The sequence below is a fragment of the Sander lucioperca genome, chromosome 2 (genome assembly GCF_008315115.2).
Source record: "Sander lucioperca isolate FBNREF2018 chromosome 2, SLUC_FBN_1.2, whole genome shotgun sequence".
NCBI classification, from domain to species: Eukaryota; Metazoa; Chordata; class Actinopteri; order Perciformes; family Percidae; genus Sander; species Sander lucioperca.
This window is the reverse complement of record NC_050174.1, coordinates 30,404,220-30,425,280: the sequence shown is the minus strand read 5'-3', so window position 1 is coordinate 30,425,280 and position 21,061 is coordinate 30,404,220. Positions and strand designations below refer to the sequence as shown.

Sequence of the window (21,061 nt, the reverse complement as noted above, 5' to 3'; positions counted from 1 at the left end):
CCAAAGCCCTGGTTGTATATTTTTCCTCACAGATTCAACATCAAGGCCCAAACTTGGCTTTCAGCGCATTATTTTAAGAGCAAACACAGGAGAGAGAGAGCTTGTGGACTTAAAGTTACAGAAAGAGTTGCAGAAAGGTTGAAGTCGGTGCAGCATTTTAGAGGAATGACGGCACAAAAATGTACAAAAAGTGCACAAAATATCTTTTACTTATCTACAGACGAGTCAGAGCAGCCTAATGTGCTGGTGTCACTGGTGAATTTGGCTAGGAAGTGAAGTGTGAATAATTAGACTGCGGCTTCCTTCAGATGTCAACGTATTTGACTTTAATTTAAAAAGCAACTGTGTTTAGTCAGCACGTTTTCTGTTGGCGCCTCTGGCCTGGAAATCATCTGTGAAAGACGAGCAAGAAGTAGCTGCTGGAAACATGCAAGTGAGTTAGTTTATAGACCCATTTTCTTTGCGATCACTTCATAGCTTATACAGCAAAAATGTACAGCTAATGTTGGATAGTTAGGCTGAAATATTTTAATATCCCAGTTGAGAAAAGTAGAGCAGGTTTGGGATTCAGCTGTGTGCCAAGCTCTGGATGCTATTTTTAAATTGTTAACTTACACAATAGTTTAGTTCACTAATTAAAAAACTCTGTTGGCTAAGTGGCAACTATGTAACCTTTTTTTTTTTTTTTTATTGTTGATTGGTCCGTTGATTAGTTTTCCATTTAATTTATTGTTTGTTTAGTCCACAAAATGTTGTTGTTTGTTTAGTCCACAAAATGTTAAAGTAAAAAAAGACATCTTCACACTGCTTGTTTTGTCCGACCAACAGTCCAAAACCCAAAGATAATTGATATAAAACTAGTTTTTATATTGGAGAAGCTGGAATCAGCAGATGTTTGGTGTTGTTGGTTGATAAATGATTATTATTCAATTAATTTTATGTTTGATTTACATTTTAGCTATAAAAGTCACTGTGCAAATTCTTTTTCCTCCCTTAGGTATAAAATGCCCCAAAAAAACATTAATGAAAAAAATACTCAGACCTTTTTATGCAATACAAGTAGCAATACTACAGTGTCAAATACTCTTTTACAAGTAAAAGTCCTGCATTCAAAATCTTACTTCAGTAAAGGTACAAAAGTATTATATTGATGCTCATGATATATTGATGATATATCATGAGCATCAATATTAATATACTTAAAGTACCAAAAGTAAAAGTACTCATTATGTAGAATGCCCCTTTCAGAATAATGTATATTATATTACTGTACTTTAAAAAACACTACTGTAATGCAGAGGCAAATAAAGAAGGAAGTTTAATCTAGGTGGAGGGCCCTTTTAAATACTAGCAGTGCTTACTCATGTGCACCTCATCTACAAAAAATGTGTCATTCGCTGGCTGTGCAAACCATTTTAGGCGGGGATAATTGTAGAAGACTGAGAAATGTTTAGAAGATATCACATTTTATATTCAGCAACAAATAATAACCTGATAGTTCTTTAATAAAGCTAAAGACAGTGTATTGCCTGTCACTGCTGGCTGTCTTAACTGTTGTGTAATCCCTGTCAAATTGACAATGTAACAGCTGCTGATAACTGGAGCAGACTCCTGGGCCTTCGCCCCTGTTACTGGAACGTGACCCCTTCAGTTGTCCCATGTTGATGAGGTCATCGCTCAGCTGTTAAGGGTCTCTGTGGTACCAGAGGACTGCCTGTCACTCCTCGTGTGGGTGTAAGGCCAGGGAAGGAGAGCGGGGGGGGTGGAGAGAGAGTCCTCAAAACCAGACAGCACAAGACCATGACTGTGCTGCCTCACAGATTATTTATACCAGACCAAAAAACCAGGATGTACTTATTTTAGGTCCGTGCAGGAGAAAACACAACCCGGGCTTTGTCTTGAAGAGTGCACTTAAAGTTTCTCAAAAAGGTTCCCAAAAATACAGTAAAAGCTTTATGTATGCACAAACTGACATTACAAGTTGAAATTAACTCACATTTAGTAATGTATTAGGTTTAGGGCTGAAACTAACAATTCATTTCTGCAGATTTTCTTGGTTAATCATTTTTTTCCTAATAAAATGTAAAAAAAAACAAACAAAAAAAAAAACTAATTACACGTTTCCAGAGCCCAATGTAATGTCTAATTGTTTGTCTTGTCCACTCAACAGTCACTTTACTATCATATTTGACAAAGAAAAACCGCAAACCCTCCCATCTGAGAAGCTGGAACTAGTGAATATTTGGCATTGAAATTGATTATTGATTTCTTTATGGTAATGACTACTCATTGCAGCTTTAATTTGGTGAAACATAGTGCAAAAACAGCAGTTCTAATGTATTAGTCAGTCAACAGGAATTTTAATAACTAATTGTGAAAAAGGAGACAGATTTGTTGGTGCTAGCTTCTTAAATGTGTGAATTTGCTGCTTTTCTTGGTTTTATTTATTGTAAATTGAATTCAGTTGAATATCTTAATGTTTTGAACCGTTGGTTTGACAAAACAATTTAATTTAAGACAGCTTTGACAGATTATGATTGGCCTTTTCTCACTGGTTTCTGACCTTGTATATCCTAAACGATTACTCATTTACTCATGCAGCATTTCAGCTGTATTAGGTTATTTTAGGGCTGAAACCTGTGATTATTTTCATTATTAATCTGCCTATGTATGTCTTGAGTCATAGTTTAATTGTCACAATTTCCCAGAACCCAAATTGACATCTTGAAATTGCTTCTTTTGTTTTACAGTAGCATTTCAATTTGGCTGCTATTTTGGATATTCTTTACTGTAGTTTGAATAAAGTTGAATATTTTTGGGTTTTGAGCTGTTTGTAGGACATAAACCGCTGTTTCAAGATGGAGAGAAAATGTGACTAGCATTATTCAGTATATTCCAACCTATTTATAGAATAAGCAATAACGAAAAATATTGATACAATTATTTATTTTCTGAATAAAAGGTCAGCTATCACAAGAGTTTTATTTACAGATAAACTGGCCTTAAACATACTTGTCAAGTTGGAATTGACTTGTAAATAACACTGTATTTGGTTAAAGTGGGTTCTGCAGAGTATAAAAGTTTGACATGTACAGTAGCCGAGCCATTTGTCAGCCAACAGGCAACAGGCTGGTATTGTCATAAATTCACCTCCCCTCAAACTGAATAACAGAACTCTTATTTGGGTAGGGAAGCTCTGGGCTCAGAGCCTCACAGGATTGGAGGAGGCAGCTGTCCAATAGTGCAGCAGTGCTGTGCTTTAGTTTACACCAATAGTGGAACTTTTTTTTCCCCTCTATGGAGAGAGGATTGAGAAACAGTGCACAGAGTGAGAAGAAAAAGCAGTTCTGTAGCTCAGGTCTCACTACAGTCCAATCCTGTCCAGCAGAGAGAAGGAGTGAAGGAGGAAAAGTAAAATGGAGAGAGTGCTGTTGGTCTGAGGTGAGTGCAGCTTTAACAAGGCGGTGAGGGTTTAGTAGCAGGATTTAGCCTTGTAATTCCCTCCCTCTGTTTTAGCTGAATGGAAACGGGGAGAAGAAGTTGCCGGAGCTGGTGGGGTGGACTGGAGAGGAAGAGCTGGGCTGTTTATTTCCAGCCTGTGTTTGCTTTAGTCTGCGAGAGTTCCAGGCATACCAAGAACAAGACGCTGCATTTAGCCGACACAGTGTGAATGTAGTGGAGTCTCCTAATGGCCTGGAAAGCTGACTGGCTCCATAGACTCTCTCTGACAGCAAGTGGATTTTGGACTTTAAGCAGCTTTGACTGATTTGTACAAATTGTATGAACTTAAGAAATTCATTGTAGCTTGTTTTTTTGTTTTTTTTTTGTCTTCAAACTGTGTTCTCAAAATGTGATTATGTTAGGTTATGGTTAATCTGTGTCTGTAGCTCTGTTGTAATGCCGGATGGATTTTGGACTAGAAAATATTGACAGTCTGTTTTTCTGACCCCATTGGCTCATCTCTTATCCATGCTTTGTAAACAATAACCGGTTTATCTATCTCACGCTTTCCACAAACCTCACCATGCTAGATTATACAGGGATAATCAACATTTTAAAGTTTACCATGCCTCTTGCTATTTGGTGTTTGCTCTACATAGTTGCATCTCACATAGTTTTGGGCTGACTTAAACCACCCCTTGCCAAAATGATTATCACTCACACTCTTCCAGTAGAGGTGTGAGAAACTTGAGACGTGTTTGTACTCGCACTGTCAAATTATGGTGATTGTCAGCGGCTGAGGAAAGACTTTGCCTGACACCCAAGCTGCTTCAGGGCAACAAATGCATCCTTATTAAATTCTTGTTATAGTTTCTTTACAAGTTACCTTATGTTACATTTATAGACATATAGCGGCCTTTATAAAACCACTAAAATCAGAACTCTTAACTAATAGTATGTTCTTATGGTCTCTGTTTCAGAAAGAGGACAAAGATGCCCAAGCACAGAAGATGAAAAGGACTCTGTGGTCCCCTACTATGTTGAAACTCCCTATGGTTATCAGCTAGACCTGGACTTCCTCAAATATGTCGATGACATTGAGAGGGGCAACACCATTAAGAAGCTGAGTATCCAGAGGAAACCCAAAGTGGCCAAACCCTTGGCGGTGCCTCGGGGCAGCACTGGCGGGGGCAGCACTCAGGCTGAATGGACCTCCACAGACTCCCTTTCCTCCTCCAACAGCGACGACAAGCAGTCCCCAGTCTTCTTCAACTCCAGGCCCCAGGTCGCTGTGCCGCTGACCCCCACCCTCTCCAGATCATCCTGTGAAGTCCCCCAGCAACAATCCTACTTGAGCATCACAGAGCAAAAACTGCTCCTGCCACCTCCTTCGCCCAGGTTTGCCCCTCGTCACAACCCCCAAGTGGAAAAGACCCTTATGGAGACGCGTCTTCGGCTCGAACAGGAGCGTCTGCTCATGCAGGCCCACAGCGACCCTCCAATGCCCCGCCGCCGTCTTGCCAGCTTTGGCGGCATGGGCTCCAGCAGCTCGCTGTCCTCTTACTCAAGCTCCATGGCCCCAAGTCAGATCTCTCCCAGCACCCATCATCCTCTCCCCATCAATGGTCACCTCCCCAATGGAGAGTACAACCACTACTACCCACCATCCATGGGCAGCTCCATTCGCCACAGCCCCATGAGCTCTGGCATGGCCACGCCTGTGACAAACGTCAGCCCCTTACACCTTCAACAAATCCGGGAGCAGATGGTTGTGGCCCTCAAGAAGCTGAAAGAGCTAGAGGAGCAGGTGAAAACTATTCCCATCTTACAGGTTAAGATTGCTGTTCTTCAGGAAGAGAAAAGACAATTGGCTGCTCAGTCCAAAAATCAAGGTCCTGGTGGCTTCCGCAAGCGGTCCTACAGTGTAGGCAGTGCCGACCAAATGGAGAACCCGGGCCCCATCCAAAAGGAAACGGAGCTGCACATCATGGAGCCTGAAGCCCAGGAACAGAGCGCTCAGCGGCTGGATGAGTTCAGACGTCTGGCTGCTGAGGTCCAAGCTCTGGAGAAGACAACACAGGACAATAGTGTAACTGAAATTCAGCCTCATAAGCTCACACAAAACCAGGCCCACCAAAAGTCCATTGGCATAGTTACTGATGAAAACATGAACAGCCTTCCTGTCACTCAGAGGACAAATGGACATTGTTTCCGAGATGCGGGAGTATCGACGGAGCAGCAGGAAATGCGCAGCGCTGCGGTTGGCGTGACCGAGGCCATGCTGGGCATGACCAGTGAAGCTGAGAGAGAGATCGACCTCCAGCAGCAGACCATAGAAGCACTGAAGGAGAAGATCTACCGTCTGGAGGTGCAGCTGAAAGAATCTACTCACCAAATAGAGATGGGAAAGCTAAAACTGGAACTCCAAGCGGCCGGTGGGTCTAACAAGAAGAAAGCAGACAAAGGTTTGATGGCCAGGCCTGAGATGTACAATGCCTGTGTGGAGGCCAAAGTCCAGATGCGCAGCCAGGGAGTGGGTGACCATCTAGAATCCAGCCATGCTGACACAGCTAAAACTCTACAAAGCCACACTATAGGAGTATCCTGTCATCCTAGCATGCAGAATGTTGCCACAGGTCCAGAGATCCCGATGGACCGGTGGGTGGTGCATGAGCGTGTGGAGCTAACTGACCAGTGTGTAGGGAGACGGGTGGAGACGTGTCACCAGCAGGTGGGCATGGAACTGAATGTTTGTGAGGTGGGAGTTAACACAGAGGAATCGGTAGACAGCTTGGCTCTCTGCAAACCCATGACAGAGTTGAGCAAAGAGTCGAGATCAGTTGGCTGCGGAGATTGTTCAGTGGATGTGATCGTTGGTCCAATCAAGACGCTGGTGTCGCAAGGAACTGACCCAGACTATAACAGCAAAGTGGACTTTGGTGTCATGGCTGCTCCTGAGTCGACAACTCAGCATACCAATACTGAGACAGAAGCTGCGAGCAAATCCACCAACACAAAAGCGGCTGTCCTGACCGACTCTTTTACTGACATGGGGTTGATCACTTGTGACAAGCACACCAACACTGCTGCGATTGAAACGAGGACGGTTGCTGCTGGGGACGGTCTTATCAAAGAAGTTCACTCAACAGCAAAGATGCGTTCGATTGCTGTTGGAACCACTACTGACGCGGAGTCATTCCTTGGCAAATCAAGCTCTACTAAAACCAAAGAATGTGGGGTGGGACCAGTTGGCATCCATGAGAACTTCTTGGTTGGATTAAAAACCAGGAACATAGCATGCGGCCCCTCCCAGCCAACTGAATCTGTCACAAGCAGCAGCAAAGAGACTGTGGAGGTTGAGACGGAGGCTGCACCACTGCAAGCTCAGACCCAGGGGGGCGCCGGACTGGACCATTACATCGAGAGGGTGCAGAAGCTTCTGCAGGAGCAACAAATGCTGCTAGCGGAAAACTACAGCGAGCTTGCCGATGCTTTCGGTCAGCCCCAGTCCCAGTTTGGATCCATCAACAGTCAGCTGGTCAGCACGCTCTCGTCCATCAACACAGTCATGAAGTACGGAAGTGCTGAAGACATCCTCAAGCTGCAGTCTGACTCTGTGAACTCAAGCGAAGGTGAGAGGTATACCGCATCCAGCTCTGAGGATGCTAATGGTTCCACATGCTCACGTGTTGCATAAACAAATGGTTCTTGGGATACCATAATTAGCTGGCAGTTATACCAGGCAATGCAGTGTTTCCCACAGATTAGAAAGCAATTTGTGGCATTATTTTCGTAACAATCAAGTATCAAAAACTGAGGAGGACACGCTGTTGGATGCTATCCTCCTCTCCTACTCTTTCTTCAATGCCTAACGAATCTCTCTCTTTCTCCCTGACCCTGTCTTTCTGCTTGAGCAGCACTGGTTGAAGCCTGAAATTGTTATTAATTGTAAACAAATTAATAACATAACTAATTACACTGGTGGGACTGTTCAGCTCTGTTTCAGACTGATACCTCCGGTTCAGGCTGGTCCTCATCCTCAACACGTGCCTTTTTCAGTCGCGGAAAATACTTTTCAATACTCATCTGGATTGAAGCAGCAAACATTCAGTGTAAGAGTAAAAAAATGACATTTATTTATTTTATTATTTAACCTTTATTTATCCAGGTTAAGTCGATTGAGAACAAATTCTCATTTGCAACAACGACCTGTCACATTCACACAGTTACACATTCATTACTGGAAGCTGTCCAGTACAACCATAGTCTGATCTACTGGCCACTGAGCAGCTCCACTGGAGCGGTTGGGGTTAAGGGCCTTGCTCAAGGGCATCTCAGCGATGGTGATGAGCGCTGCTCTTTTACTTTCGGTACTGTCAGTCTTGGGATTGAACCAGCGACCTCCCAGTCCCAAGCTCACTTCTTTAACCTTTAGGCCAACACTGCCCATAACATTATTCATAATAAGTTTATTTGATTCACACCTGCTACATATAGTGTTTTGACCTCGACAACCCAACTGCATTTTACCGCAAATTTGCAACTAGTTAACTTTCTAAAGCAGGCGCAATCGCTTGTTTGCTAAGAGTCGGGTCGGGACTCCAACATTAACACACTGACAACATTGTATTCGGAATATAAAATATTTTTTATAGGACTTTTTAATGTGTGACTGTGTAAAGGTGTTCACCAACCTTTAGTGAATTTCGCCAGCCGTCTTCTCTCGTTTTCATGGAGACAGACACTGTGTGTGTGTGTGACAGAGAGACGGAGGAGAGCAGGGAAAGGAAATAAAGCTGAACGTATATGCTCTGTGTTTTAAATAGCGTTAAAAAAGAAAATTAATAACGAAACACAATATGTGGCAGCCGATGTTGATTGTGTGGCGCACCGCCACAAATTAGTCTGTGTGGGGAAACACTGCAATGAAAGCATAGTTTCAAGGGCAGACAACAGAAAATGGACACACACACACACACACACACACACACACACAGAGAGAGAGAGTATCTTGCAAAATAGCTGCCAAGCAGGCAGTAATGTGTTTATTGTCTGAGCAAGCATTGAAGAGAGAGTTAGAATAGAATAATAACTTTCTTTTTTCTCTTCCACGGTTTACTGCACAATAGATTAAACTAGTTTTATGTCTGTCTCTTATTACAATTCAATATTTTAAGATATTTATTAAGATAAGCCGTTAAAAGAAGCTTCTGTTTTAGTCATGATTACAGAATAAATGTTTTTGAGTTGTTATATCTCCGTGCACACTTTTTGTGGCCAGAGCAATTATTCCTTAGTTAAACACCTCAATTACACTCTCACGTACCTCTTTAGAGTTTTAAAAGTAGCAGTAGCACTTAAAGTTGCCCTGTGAAGTTTTCTTGTAAACAAACAAAAGTAATGTTGTTTTAAGTATTTTAAATCCTGCATTCTTTACATGCATATTTACTATTTTGCGGTCTGCATTTCTTGGCGTATAACTGCACACAAAAAAAATAAAATAAATAAAAAACCCTGCTCCATAGTGCAACTAGAGGCCAAAAACTCCACAGAGCACCTTTTTAGGCAAAAAGTGGCTAAAACTAACACGACAAAGCTGAATCATGAAATGTACAAAATGGAAAAGAAAACCCGTAGGATTAGAAATTCAGTTGTTATTAATATTAATTAAATTGGAAAACATAATAAAATAAAATAATAAATAAGAAAAATAGACATTATACACAGAGAATTGAGGGTACACACTAAGGTTTTAAAATAAAGATTAGATAAAAAGGAAGGAGGATGCAAGATATAAGGGTACATTAAAGTTATTTTATGTATATAGGGAGGATGGATGCAAGGGTATTGTGATCTTCCTTTTAATCTTTTTAAGAAAGTGTTTTAATGAGCTGTAACTACAGAAGAATAATAATCAACTTTGTACAGCACTTTTCCAAAGATAGTTAGTGTTTTACATGGTAGAACCAGGATTAAAACATTTCAGGACTGCAATGAGGCAAATAAAATCAGGCAATTGAAATTTTACACAAATTAAATACAAACCAATAATAAAAGATGAACAGTATAAAAATATGTTGGTGTTGGCCTTAAAATCTCTTATTTCCCAATCTTATTGCTCTTTTAGAGGGCTGTTCAGAGGACAATAAAACAGCTGTAGTGATGATCTAGAGACAAAGTAAGATGTAGTTTAGGATTGACTGCCAGCGCAGTCCCAGCTGTACTTAGATCTAGATCTAGTCTGGAGTGTGGGGTGAGGGGGTTTGGGGTTAGAGCGTTCACACACCGTCTACAGAGAATCCTGATTGGATCGGACAGGCCAAAGTTATCTCTGACCCTGAAAAATGCGGCGGGGGGCTTTGGACATGAACCAACAATGAGCTCATTTCTTTTTGGGAGCCAGTTAACGTCGCACCAATCGTCCTCTTGTTGTTTTTGCAGGGCCGCTCCTGCCTTCACTACCACCTCACTGTTGATGCTGATTCATGGCTCCTTCTGAGTTACATAACATGCATTCATGCTGGCTGGCACATAAACGCAGGGCGATTGTGTTGTGTGGGAGCTTGTTTCTGGTCAATTTCTGGCCTCTTTTGGAATGTAGGATTAGACTAACCTAAACAGACGTAAATCCTGTTCATGTAAATAATGTCCGTACTTAAGTTCTGTACTTAAGTACAAATGTGTGGTACTTTGGTATTACCATTTTATACAACTTTATACTTATCTCCGTTACATCCTAGAGACAAATATTGTACTTTTTACTCCACTACATTTGTTTATGTAGTTTGACAGCTTTAGTTACTTTTAAGATTACGGATCATCCCCATCCTGCCCAGTGAAAACCCATGTATCTCCAGATTGTGTTGATTTTTGAACGTTTGTGCTAAACTAAAGGATGAAGTGTTCCTTTTTATGTGGCTTTAAAAAGCCTCTTGGATCAGCTGGAAAATGCACCGTCACAAAGCTGAAAACAGGGCTGTTTTTCTGAGATCATGAAAAGTTGACTTTTTAGAGATACGTGGTTCTCGCAGGACAGCGACACCACAAACGTATGATGATCTTATAGAATATGATGCTGTAGATTAAACTAACAACAGTATATAAAGTAAATCATAACACGTAATAATTAAAACACTGACAAGGAACATTGTACTGCACAATGAGTTCTTTTACTTTTGATACTTACATAAGTATGTATCAGCTAAATGCACTTAAGGTTTTGAATGCAGGATTTTACTTGTAATAGAGTATTTATTTTTTTTAGTGTACTTTTATTTAAAGGATTTGATTCTTCACCACTGGTGAAGACTCTTATAGCGATGGTTGGAGTTGGATTTCTTTGTAAAAGCAGTTGCAAATAAGATCAGAGAAAGGACAATTTCTGTTTTCTAAGTCGGTTGGTTATAGTTGCAGTTTATAGTCAGTTTATTGAGTTGTAACAGGGTTAAACAACATGCCAATGTGGCATTAAAATGTCTGGGAGTTAGTGGTTTTAAAGCTATTTCATATTTAATTATAGTTTGAAGAGTAAGGAAAAATGAAAGTAGTTGACAGTAATTTGTGTGTGTGTGTATCATTAAGGTCTGACAAACAAATTTAGATTCTCTAGACTTCCTAAATATTTCCTCATAAAACATTAACGAAGCTGATACAACACAATTTCTGTCCAGCACCTGTAGGGTACCTTGTTTAATGACAAAACACTTTCAATCCTGTCCTACCTGTGCATTTAGAAACTAACTTTAGGCTGCCTCTCCTCCTTTTCAGATGGCAGTCAGCAGCTTCGGACAGAGCGGTTACACATGGAGAAGATTTCATCTGGCCTGACTCCTGCAGATAAACCTGCCAGCACACCTGCACAGCAGCAGGTCAGTGCAGCTGAGCAGAAGAGCCGCATGGACCTGCAGATGTCTACAGCGCTACATGGTACGGCTAAGGACACTTTTTGGCAATAAAAAAACTCCTCTGTTGGTCTCGTCTGTGTGTTAAGGATACTTGTCCTGCTGCATTATTGTCATGTCAACTGGTCCTTGTTTGATTTTTAAATCCAGTGTGCTGCTGTATAGAGCCAACAAATGAAAGGCAGAGCTGGAGACTGTTATTAGTGTTAAAATGTGCAGTGATAGTTAACTGACCAGATCTTGAGGCTTTGGTCTCGCTAAAAATGCTTTCTCTAAACACAAAATGGATTTCTTTAGAGGTGAAGTGATAACATTACAGTTGGAATAGAAATAGCTGCAGACTATCTACAATAATGCATCGCAATTTATTAGTTGATTATATTTTATATTATTAATCTGAACATGCAAAGTAACTAAAGTTATCAGATAAATGTAGTGGAGTAAAAAGTACAATTCTTTTTTCCTCTGAAGTGTAGTGGAGTAGAGGTATAAAGTAGCATAAAATGAATACACCTAAGTACCTACATTTTTAACTTTTTTGTACAATGTTGTACACTGTAAACCAGGCAACAGGCAAAACATGGCCGCAAACCTCATCAGCCTGGATTCCTTCTGACGAGCTCCTCACGTTCCCACCTGTCAAAACACGGGAAACGTGTAGAATGACTCTGCTTCTACTGAGTGTGCACACGCCAATGTAGACCTATGCAACTGCATGCATGTTGATACATGAACACACACTCTCCGACACACATACACATACATATATACACACACATACATATATATATATATACATACATACATATACATACACACACACACACACACACACACACACACACACACACACACACACACACACACTCACTCTGCTGTCCCCTGAAGCGGTAAAAGAGGCCTCTCAAATCGGGGCAAGTCTTGGCAGATGTGAGTGTGTTTCTGGCTCTCGGCTGGTATTTCGGTTTTCGAAAGCGTGTGTTTAAAATGACTGAGATGCTTTCAGGGTTTGGGGCAACTTCCAGCTCCTCGCTGACAGAGTGCTTTGGAAAGAGCGTGAGACGGACACTTAATGGCTACTTTGCTCACTGCCAAAGCTCTTGATCATGTCAGAGAACCTTTAGTGGATCATTCAGGCGTTCTCAGGCCATTTGTAAATGAACTGACCGGGCTTGTTAAGTTGTGCTGCTGTTAACTGCAGGATACTTTTAATGTTGCAGGAGAGAGGATATTATAAAAATTGTAATTTAAAACTGTAGTTAAACAAGAAGAAAAAAAATGCAAGTTTATAGAAACTTGGACAGTTTTCTATAGACTTATAACTTAGTATTCCATTCGTTTTGCACACTTTACAGCACTGTATGCATGCACATGTTTAACGGGCAAACTGTTAGTACTTTTTGACATTTGTTATTGTTTTTTTGCTTCACTATGCTTTGTTCGGTTGCAGTGCAGTTCGTTTGTGCACTGCTGCTGTGACATGAGAATTTCCCCAACAGGGATAAATAAAGTATCTATCCATCCACAGTACATGAACAGTCTCAGTTCTTCTTTTTAAATACGTTTTACTTTTAAGATTTAACTAAATCAGCAGCTGTTATAGAAGCAAATGACCTCTAAAACTAGAAGAAACTTGTTTTTATGATTCATAAACTCCAGTTAAATGTTTCACTGTTATTTTGATGCTGACACTTCAACTACAGTCTGATCTTCTTGTCTAAAATGATCCTGTCGTGTTCACCTTCAGGGCAGCCGTGCAGCCAGAGCACCCTGAAATCCATCATGAAGAAGAAAGATGGCCGAGCAGACTCCAACGGCACCAAGAAGAACCTGCAGTTTGTCGGGGTGAACGGAGGGTGAGTCCGGAAAAATATTATTATTATTATTATTATTATTATTATTATTTTTTACTTTAAGGGGCCTGTTAGATGTTTTTAACTTGGTGCTTTTGTTGTGTCTTGTTTTTTAACAAGTGTTTTTAAGTATCCCTAGTGTGGTTAATGGTGCTGTTTTACACTTTTATAAGGCTGTTGTGTTGATGTTCTTTCCTCTTAAACCTGTGCTTGTTAACATACACATGGAGGTCCAAACCTCGTGAAATCTGACCTTTTTTTTGTGCAAACACCTGAGTTTTTAAATGTCTGTGCTTTTGTCGCCCCCTTGTGGCGAAGCAGGTATGAGACTACATCAAGCGACGACTCCAGCTCAGAGGACAGCAGCTCCTCGGGGTCGGACGAAGAGGATGAGGAGAAGGAGTTCGTAGGAAAGGAGGAAGAATACAAGAACGTGGAGGGAAAGCACACCACGAAGGAGTTTCAGCCCGAAGGAGCCGAGGACGGAAAGAAGGAGGACAAAGAGGAAAGTTCAGAGAAGCAGGAGATGAGAGAGAGGTGGGTTCAAGAGAACAACTATTACATTTACTGTTTCCGGTGTTCTGAAGTGACCTACTGTATGTTAATGTGTTCAAATTATATCAACCCTACTTTTAATTACAAGTATTAATTCAGTTTTTTTATAATTGTATTCAGAAAATCAATTCAAAGAATAATATATAGGAGTTTAGTAGAAGTAGAAGCTAAGCAGTACTGGTTGTGAAACTACAGACTATTTGATGGAATACAATCAAAACTTTATTGTCCAACCAGAGCTGGAAATGTGTCTTCAGTCTCACTTGAGACACAGTAGATAACTAGCTCAATAATAATGATAAATACATGATCATTTATACCGGCAGCATCCAAACAAGGTAAAATAATTGCTACATGATCTGATGAAACATGATGCAGTTACACACGTTAATGTGGGATGTTAACATTTTGTAATATGGATCAGTTATTAGATAAAGGGCAAATTAGATGAAGCCAATGGGATTGATGTTATTTGAATGTTAAAATAATAAAGTTTGATTGTCTCCACAGGTATGAGCTAAGTGAGAAGATGCTGGCTGCGAGCAACGTTCTTAAAACTCACCTTAGTGACCCCAAAGCCGTGAGCAGTAAAGATCTGGTGAGGAGTGTTTATTATATATTTTTTTTTATTTTTTTGGGTCATACTCTGATGTGCTAGCCTGACGTCGTCATACTCAGATTCTAGTCAGAATCAGACCGAGTCTGATACTGCTCCATTGGGCTGTGATTATGGGGCGTGTTTCAACTGAACCAGGAAAGAAAATGCCTCTGCACTCAATTGGATAAACCTACAACCAATCACAGAAGCTCCAAGTCAAAGGCAGGCTTCGATAGAGCAAAGGCAGAGGCGGCAGTTTCCGTGTCGTGCGGACGGGTGTGGCAATGTGTATACATACGTGATCGCGGTTCTCTGTTCCTCCTTTTTAAATTAATACGCTGTCGATATCTTCTATAACAGACGCGATGGCAGCCATCTTTGTTGTAAACAAATTCAACCCAAGCGCTCTTTGGTGACGTGGTTGATTACGTTACTGTTGATCATCTGTCCATCATCGTATAAAGCCCGCCCTGATAATTTGATTGGTCCGAACAGTTCTGGTTCGAGCATAGTTGCTCCACAACGGATCAAGTCCAGACTGAACTTCCCAACCTCAAATGTTGTGGGCGGGGCTAAGTTCGGCTGGCATCCAGGCTACTGATGTGCTGCTTAATAGTGTAAACTACTGTGTTTCATACTACATGAAGCTGGGGGATAACATCTAACAGTATTGGACACAGAGTTCCCATGAAATTTAAAATGTTGAATTTCCACGTGTTTACTGATTTATACTAGTGTTTTTAATATTTTTTTTATTGCAAACCAAATCACTACATTTTAGTTATGTTCTGTGTTATGCAAAATACTTTCAATCATTACCTATTTTACCTTAAAATGCAATGAAGATATTCCATTCAAGAAGAACGTAAAATGCTGTTGTTTGAATAACACTTGAGTGTTTTGATCTTTTTATGTGATTGTAGCATTTTTCAGCAGCATACACTCCTGTGTGCCCCAGTGTCCGTCTGACACAGCCACTACCAACTGCCAATCTGTTATTTTGTCACTCTATACAAAGTGGCATTGAAAGTTAGATAATCAGTTAAACTAGAGTTTCAACATGCATGGACGTGGACTAATGGATTGCATATTTATTCTTTAACACATTAGCATCCCTACACAGCACTACATAAGTCCTCTGGGAGGCCCGAGTTGGACTCGGATAACTTGTTCTTATGCTGCACTGTAAATTTTATTCTCGTCTTTTATCCGTTTAAAAAAAAAAAAATGTAATTGTTTTTAACTGCTCTTTAACGTTTTAATTTTTAATTGTTTTTAACTGCTTTTTAATGTTTTATGTAAAGCACTTTGAATTGCCCTGTTGCTGAAATGTGCTATACTAATAAAGCTGCCTTGGCTTGGCTTACACCGAGACTCTATAATCTCTAACGAGGCCCCGTCCTGCCTCCTCAGAGAGCCTGCCTGAACACGGTGCAGCACGAGTGGTTCCGTGTGTCCAGCCAGAAGGCGGCGGTGGCCGGCATGGTGGAGGACTACCTGGGGGCTTTTGGGGCCATCTCGGCGGCCGTGCTACGCCACATCGTCAACATGGCCGACGGCAACGGCAACACAGCGCTGCACTACAGCGTGTCGCACTCCAACTTCCAGGTGGTGAAGAAGTTGCTGGATGCAGGTCAGCATTCTTCCCTCTTCATGTGGCCACGAAGCAAAGCTGAATGTTTGCTTTCGTTGAGCTCAGTGCATTACATCAATTGAGTAATACGTTGAAAGGAATCCTTGTTGCCCAGTGTTTCTAAAATGTTTCAAAGCCTTCCTAATCCATCAAAGCCCTGAGATTATCTTTGTTTTGCTTAAAATGCAGCCAAGGTTACTCCCCTAATAACCTCTTAAGACCACCGGAAGCTTTTGTATTCCTGAATTCTCCACACTGCTCACCTCATCCTTCCCCAGCTTCTTTGCATCTTTATCTTCTTTAAGATATCAGGTTACTGCAGAAAGACAACAGTAACTCCGATACTTGGCATCTAGCTACTCTTCTATTCTATCGGTCTTTGGCAGCTCCTCACTGATGTAGAGTGACCCATTGTAGATTCTTTCAATTTATTCTGAAAAGTTATCAAAACACATACTACCAGAATCAGTGTGGCCTACTCTTCATAGTAGTAAACTACCTCTGTATTAGTATTTTTTTTTCTCAACTCAAGGATCTGAATGCTTCCTACTTCCCTGCCATGCAGCGCTCTCCCTGAAGGCTCAATAGACTGTGATGAGGTCCTGGCCACTCGCTGCTCTAAAAGCCCATTGTCTCCTCGGCCTTTTGTGTCCTTGTGCTCTGTGACAGCAAATCCACCCCCCACCCCTCTGTTCCCATTGTAGCCTTTGTCCCAGCTCCTTAGACCTCGCCTCCCCTCAGTGGGCAGGGCAGCCACCCTCCCACCCACCTCACCTCCCATTTGATGGCTCAGATGTCTTGTCTCTTTTGCAAGGATGAGTTCTTTAAAGGTTCAGCCAATGCATCATGGTCCCAGAAGAAGCCACAGGCCTGACACACGTCCTTGTACATCACTGTGTCGTTGAGTGACGGGCAGCAACAAGTCAATCACAGAGAGTCGCAGCATTAAAGGGTTCGAGACCACATGCGCTGAAAAAGTGCTCCCTCAAGCTGCTGCACCGTGCTTTAATGTGTGTGTGTGTGTGTGTGTGTGTGTGTGTGTTTGTTTTTTAGATGTGTGTAATGTGAATCAGCAGAACAAGGCGGGATACACGCCCATCATGCTGGCCGCGTTGGCCGCAGTGGAGTCGCCCAAGGACATGCGTATTGTGGACGAGCTCTTCAGCAAGGGCGACGTCAACGCTCGAGCCAGCCAGGTCAGTGACTCGCAGCGGTGGAAGTATTCAGATCCTTTACTTAAGTAAAAGTACATACAATACCACACTGTAAAAGTATTCTGTTCCAAGTAAAAAAAGTCCTGCATTGAAAATGTTACTTAAGTTAAAGTATGTAAGTATCATCAGGAAAATGTACTTAGAGAAAAAAACCTCACAAGGAAAATCCTCACATTTTATCAACTAGAAACGATCCAAACAGTTCAGTGTTTAATGGTCTAATCATTTCAGCTGTACCTGTAGGCCTATTTATTGTTGGGTAGTTTAACTTATAATAAAATGTTGTATTATATAAACTAGATGTGTTTTGTGTGCCAAAATCTTAATTTGTAAAGTAACTAGTAACTTAACATGTCAGATTAATATAGTGAAGTCAAAAGTACAATATTTCTCTCTGACATGTAGTGGAGTAGAAGTAGAAAGTGGCATGAAAAGAAAAGACTCAAGTAAAGTACAAGTACCTCAAGTTTGTACTTAGGTACAGTACTTGAGTAAATGTACTTAGATACATTCCACCACTGGTGACTCGGAGGTCAGAAGGCAGCGGCAGGACACCAACACGTGGTTCAGTGGACTTCAGGTTTCAATGAGCAGGGAAATCAAGGACTCTTTGTTCGTAAGCTAAGCACGTTAAAGCTACCAACAGGTACCAGCATTATAAAAGGTTATTAAAAAGAAGGCTTTGAATTAGGTATTTTTCTGATTTTATTCATAAATCAGAAACACACAAACCCAGATTATGCACAGGAGTCTCAGTTAACAGTCTAACTGCAAAAGAATGTATCATAAAGTTTAAGTTCAGAAGTTATTACCCTGAAGTAGGAAGAATAGTACTTTGGTGACACCAAGTGGTAAAGGAAGGGAACTACAGAATGTGTAAACACTGTAGAACACGTTAGACATCATGTGTAATGATGTTGACTTGCTTACATTTACAGTAGGAGACAGTTTTTTTAATAGTATTTTAAGTTTGGGTCAGTGGAAGCTTTCCTGCCAGTTTCCATGTGTCAACTCATGCAGTTCAACGAGATCAATGGCATCTCAGTCAGCGTGCGTGTGGCACTTGTTACTGCTGAAGCCATAAATTCATGATTTAGTCTCAAAGCAGTGAGGTAAGTTTTAGGGCTGCAACTTTTAAAATATTTTTCTTTGTTAATTAAATTCTATGAAACCATACAGTCACATAGTTACAATGTGTATCTACATTATCCTGCAACGAGGCAAACAATCAGACAATTACAAATAAGATGAAATAAAATCCTAATGATAGTAAAGATGAAAACAATAATAATAAAACATAACACATTTTGGAATTAAAACAGTGTGCGGTCACTGATTTGGCAAGATCTTCAGATGTGCATAAAGTAGAAGTAGAGAAGATTGAACAGAAAGATTGATTATGGTATTTGATTATGGTATTTCATTGAAGTGTCAAACGTGTGATTGTTTGCATTAATAATTTGAACGCTGTTTTAGGCTGGTCAGACGGGGCTGATGCTGGCGGTCAGTCACGGCAGGATGGACATGGTCCGGGCGCTGCTGGCTCACGGGGCCGACGTCAACATCCAGGACGACGAGGGCTCCACGGCGCTGATGTGCGCCAGCGAGCACGGACACGTCGAGATCGTCAAACTGCTGCTGGCTCAACCCGGCTGCGACGCCACGCTGAGCGACAGCGTGAGTAACGAACTACATTCCCTCAAGTACTGTACCTAATTTTGAGGACTTTACATGAGGAACACGTACTACAATTCAGAGACACATTGTACTTTTTACTCCATTACATTTATTTAATAAACTTTTGTTGCTAGTTACTTTACAAAAAAAACCAATTCTTGCACACAAAACATACAAAGAGCTTATGAAATATATATAAATACGTATGTGCCAATAAATAAATTAATTAAAAAAAAAATGAAAAAATTAATTAGTTAAATTAAAACTTCCCCTCAGTTTATCCAAGTGCAGCTGACGATTCTGTCGATTGACATGAAATGAATTGGCAACTATTTAGCTTTTTCATGCTAAAACATTTAATGGTTCTGGTTTCACAAATGTGAAGAATTTCAATTTCAATTATTTTGATTGAACAAAACGTGTGTGTTCATGTTGATTCTTGTCAAATATATTACTGTAGTTGTTATGCGAGCCAATGCCTGTACAGCAGCTAGACATATTTATATGGAAAGAGTTTTGATCATAGACTCTGGCGGACCATTTTTAAATCAATTAAAATATTTTTTTAAATCAATATTTGTGCTCATACGGAGCTCATACCACTGATCAGCAGATCACAAACGGAGAGAGACGGTGGAGGAAACGGGGATTTGCGTCGGGGTCCTGCATCACCCTGTTGGGGTTCTAATTTCGCAATAATGACCGACTCGCTCTACATTATTCCCTATATACTGACTGACTGACTGCTATGTGACAGGTTGTATTTTTCAGTTGACTGATCGTCTTTTTATCCTTGTTGTCTTCTCTTCAGGATGAGAGTAATGCTCTGTCCATCGCTCTGGAAGCAGGACACAAGGACATTGCAGTGTTGCTTTATGCACATGTCAACTTCTCCAAAGCCCAGTCACCTGTAGGTCCTCATCACTCTTCAAATCACACTTTTTTTTTTTTTTTAAACCACCCTGTTCTTCTTATGTCATGTCTGTTTACATGTCAACTGTCACATTAACCATTTACACTTGTATTTCTGTTCTAGGGGACCCCTCGACTCGGCAGAAAGACGTCACCCAGTCCCACTCGGAGGGGCATGTTTGATTAGAGGGCCCCGCCTCTCCCCACAAACCCCGCGCTGCTATCAGTTCATGCTGAATGATGCCTTACCCACAACTAGATGAGGGACTCGATCCCATGCACCAACCAACCAATGAGATTTCTGGAAATATTTTTATTTATGTGCACACTGACGAGCCCAAAGTGCCCTTTTGAATATGAATGTAACCAGCTGGTGCCTCCAGTCCCCTCACATTCTGGCTGAAATAATCAGCAAACCAACACGGACACAAATTCAACTACTAAATGCCATTTATTTGTCCTTTTTTTCTCTTTTTTTTTTTTTTTTTTGCAATTTGACAACTTTTTATTTTATTTCTAAAGCTCAATGTTGATCATTCAAGAGCACCAAAACATTTGTGATTCATTTTTTATTTTGTTGTTGTTGAGCGCATCAGAGTAGACAGATGGAGAATAATCAACCCACATGTTAGAGGAAGTATTTCCTGTATATATTGCTCACCTCGACATCCCGGCCTGTGCGCCCAGCTCTCTGCAGTACATGTACAACTCATGTGGATGAATGCATCAATGAGTAGACGCGACCTAGACTGGAGAAAATTGTACTTTTATACAAATCATTTGTATCTATTTAAGAAGAATCACAGTATTTTGAATATTTCCTATTACTACTTAACAACCCATGAAGTTATATATTTATCAAAGTATAGTTTTTAATGCAGATATATGTATTCCATTGTACATATGGTGGTCATTAGTTTAGTTATTCTCCTTTTTGTGTCCCGTTATTTTCTGTCTGTCTCATGTGTAATATAAGCTGTCCTCCTCTAGTGTTCTTCTAGGTACTGACTTTCATCCTCGAATGAGAATTGAAGTGCCTGGGATGCCATATAACAATAAAAATCAATTAAAGAATATAGATCAGTGTCTCGTCTTCATTGATGACCTACAAATCTTAGGTAAGTAAACATATCATAGTCACACATTTAAGGGAAATTAAAGTGCAGTAAGGATCATGTTTCTCTTACCACAGCCTGTTGGAAAACATTTCGTTTTTTTAGGTTTTATCTTACATTTTCAGTCTGTTCTGGGTTTCTACATGGTTCTCTGTACCTGTT

The 21,061-nt window shown here is 40.8% G+C and overlaps 1 protein-coding gene across 7 annotated transcripts in view; it reads left to right on the top strand.

The window, feature by feature from the left end:
• Positions 1–20,862, top strand: part of kank1a (KN motif and ankyrin repeat domains 1a) — a 58,581-nt gene extending 37,719 nt beyond the window's left edge. For 5 of the 7 annotated variants that reach the window (XM_035996047.1, XM_035996051.1, XM_035996048.1 and 2 more), the window contains 10 exons: positions 4,422–7,073; positions 11,209–11,367; positions 13,090–13,198; positions 13,514–13,732; positions 14,261–14,348; positions 15,762–15,981; positions 17,035–17,177; positions 18,672–18,872; positions 19,684–19,782; positions 19,909–20,862. In XM_035996047.1, the coding sequence (XP_035851940.1) occupies positions 4,422–7,073; positions 11,209–11,367; positions 13,090–13,198; positions 13,514–13,732; positions 14,261–14,348; positions 15,762–15,981; positions 17,035–17,177; positions 18,672–18,872; positions 19,684–19,782; positions 19,909–19,971 (3,953 nt within the window). In that variant the 3' untranslated portion in view covers positions 19,972–20,862. Of the gene's footprint in view, positions 1–3,187; positions 3,442–4,421; positions 7,074–11,208; positions 11,368–13,089; positions 13,199–13,513; positions 13,733–14,260; positions 14,349–15,761; positions 15,982–17,034; positions 17,178–18,671; positions 18,873–19,683; positions 19,783–19,908 lie in introns of those variants that run through there. The other 2 variants (XM_035996066.1, XM_031305214.2) reach the window with 2 other exon arrangements.
• The last annotated feature ends 199 nt before the right edge of the window (positions 20,863–21,061 follow it).